The sequence below is a fragment of the Austrofundulus limnaeus genome, unplaced genomic scaffold, assembly GCF_001266775.1.
Source record: "Austrofundulus limnaeus strain Quisiro unplaced genomic scaffold, Austrofundulus_limnaeus-1.0 Scaffold250, whole genome shotgun sequence".
Lineage (NCBI taxonomy): Eukaryota > Metazoa > Chordata > Actinopteri > Cyprinodontiformes > Rivulidae > Austrofundulus > Austrofundulus limnaeus.
In genome coordinates, this window is record NW_013952652.1 from 864,504 (window position 1) to 866,627 (window position 2,124).

The 2,124-nt window shown below is 58.0% G+C and overlaps 1 protein-coding gene across 1 annotated transcript; it reads right to left on the reverse strand.

The window, feature by feature from the left end:
* On the reverse strand, nt 1–1,230 carry LOC106525951 (uncharacterized; the record flags this gene model as incomplete). The annotated part of the gene is given in 5 exon segments (XM_014020355.1): nt 1–91; nt 166–490; nt 562–657; nt 735–1,083; nt 1,168–1,230. Coding segments are annotated over 3 exon segments (505 nt in total), but the record flags the coding sequence as incomplete, so codon positions are not given.
* Nucleotides 1,231–2,124: the final 894 nt, after the last annotated feature.

Consider the following 2,124-nt stretch of genomic DNA (forward strand, 5'->3'; position numbering starts at 1 on the left):
GGACGCAGATCAGGACCTGACCCAGCTCGTTGCCCACACTTGTCATCCACTGGGCCGTCCGTGCGTCTGCGCCCGCCAGCTTCCTGACGACCTGCAGAGGACGGGGTGGAGGAGGGTAAGATGGCAGCTTCATCTGTTGATGACGGCACGTGAGGTTAAACCTACCTTCTTGGTCGAGTCCATCTTTAGTATGGACCCGAAGATGGAGGTGACGCCGGCCTGGAGCTCATCCAACCGGGTGAAGGTCTCCCTGGCGTAGGTGGACAACAGCCAGCCGCTGGTTGGTACAGGCTGCATGGTGGGCGGGTGAGGAGGTGGAGCCAAGCGCACCCCTGCGACTTGAAACTTGTTGATGGTTTCCAAGTACAGCAGGCACCTGGACATCCACTCCTCTGTGTGGCTCTCCACCAGGAAGGAGCGAAGACGGTTGGCGCTGTTCCCCAGCGTTCGTCCCTTCATCTGGCCGAGGACCTTCCTGTCGCATGACAGCCTGCGTCACAGACAKAGGAAGCTGTTATTCACCAGCCCACGTTGCCCCACCAGGATGATAGTGAGCCATACCTGTACGCAAGCTCAGCAGGAAAGAGCAGCTGGTGACCCAGGTCCAGCTGCTCCCGCACGCTCCTCGCCCAGGCCGCCACCTTCTTCATGCAGTACCTGTCAAAATGGACATGTCATCAGTCTTACCTCCCACTCCGCTACCGCCTGCAGCTCCTTTATAACGAGTGAGTTACCTGCACTCCAGGTACTCTGTGCCATATAGTACCAGCCATCAAGGTCCAGAACTTTGCGCACYGTCTTGTACAGACCGCAGCTGGTTAGTTTGTGCGCGCAGCTCGGACACTTGAAGCTGTACTGCCACATCCTATATGGGGCCCAGAGGAAGAAGGGCCGCTGGAAGAAGGCGTCGGGCGAGGCGGGTGGCTGGCTGTATGTGAGGAGTGGGCCAGGTGGATGGTACCACAGCTGCAGCTCTTTGGTGAGCACGGCCCTGCCTGTCTTGTCCCTGACAAACAGGGCTTTGCTCAGCCAGTCCTGCTGCTCTGGAGGAAGGCTTCTCTTCCAAGACTCCAGCAGGACCACCTGCAACAAAGCATGTTGGAGGGCAGTGAATTACTGCTGCAAGATAAAAGAAACACAGCAAAAAACATCTCTTCTAAAACCAACCTGAGCAGCAGCTGTGGTGCTTGTTGCAGCTGGAGGAGGTGGTGGAGGAGAAGGAGGAGGTACAGAAGAAGAAGGACAAGGAGGAGGAGGTGGAGGGGGAGCAGCTGCTGATGAAGCTGCTGTAAATAACACAGTCATCACCAAGCTGTAACACTGTTTACACATAAACACAAACTGCTGCATGAATCCCACCTGATGCAGACAGCTCCTGCTCGGCGGCAGCAGCAGCCTCCACCATCAGCTCATCGTCTTCCTCCGAGGAACCTAAAGACAAAAGGCAGCAGTTGCAGCTCTGAGCCCTTCAGCTGAACTTTAACACCGTCAGCAGAGAGCTTACTGTAGAGAACCATGGCTCTCTTCTTCCTCGGAGTGGAGAGCTGAGGGAACGGATGCCTGTTGGAGGCAGCGGCTGGGCTGGAGCTGGCATGCTGGGCGCTGTCCCTCCTCAGCACATACTGCTTCAGCTGGCTGAGTCGGGTGCCAGGGTTCTTGACCGGCGCYTCTCTGACCCACCTCCTGTAGCTGAGAAGGAGACGCAGAGCGTTGAGGTTCTGCAGAACTTCTGATGAGCCATCAGAGAACCGGTCCTACCTGCTGGTTTGCGGGTCGGAGCTTTRGTACAGCTCCTTGTACGTGAGGGAGCTGTACTCTCCGAAGCCCACCAGCCGCTCACCCTCCGACTCGGTGCCTCTGCTCCTCTTGTCTGCGAGGGCAGAGGTCACCTCCTTAAAGAGCCGGGCGTACTCCAGCAGAGCGTCCTTGTGCAGCARCAGAGGGCTGCTGCTGCTGTCTCCTCCCTCTCGCTCTGCCTCGTGGCTTGCCAGGACCCCCACTGTGTAGCCAGGGTCATGGGTCAGCAGCCACCAGAAGGTCTTCCCCCTATACAGACCGAACTGCACCTCCATTTGGCTGAGAACGCAGCGTCGGTCGTTGGGATCCCCTCCGAGGACCCTGACC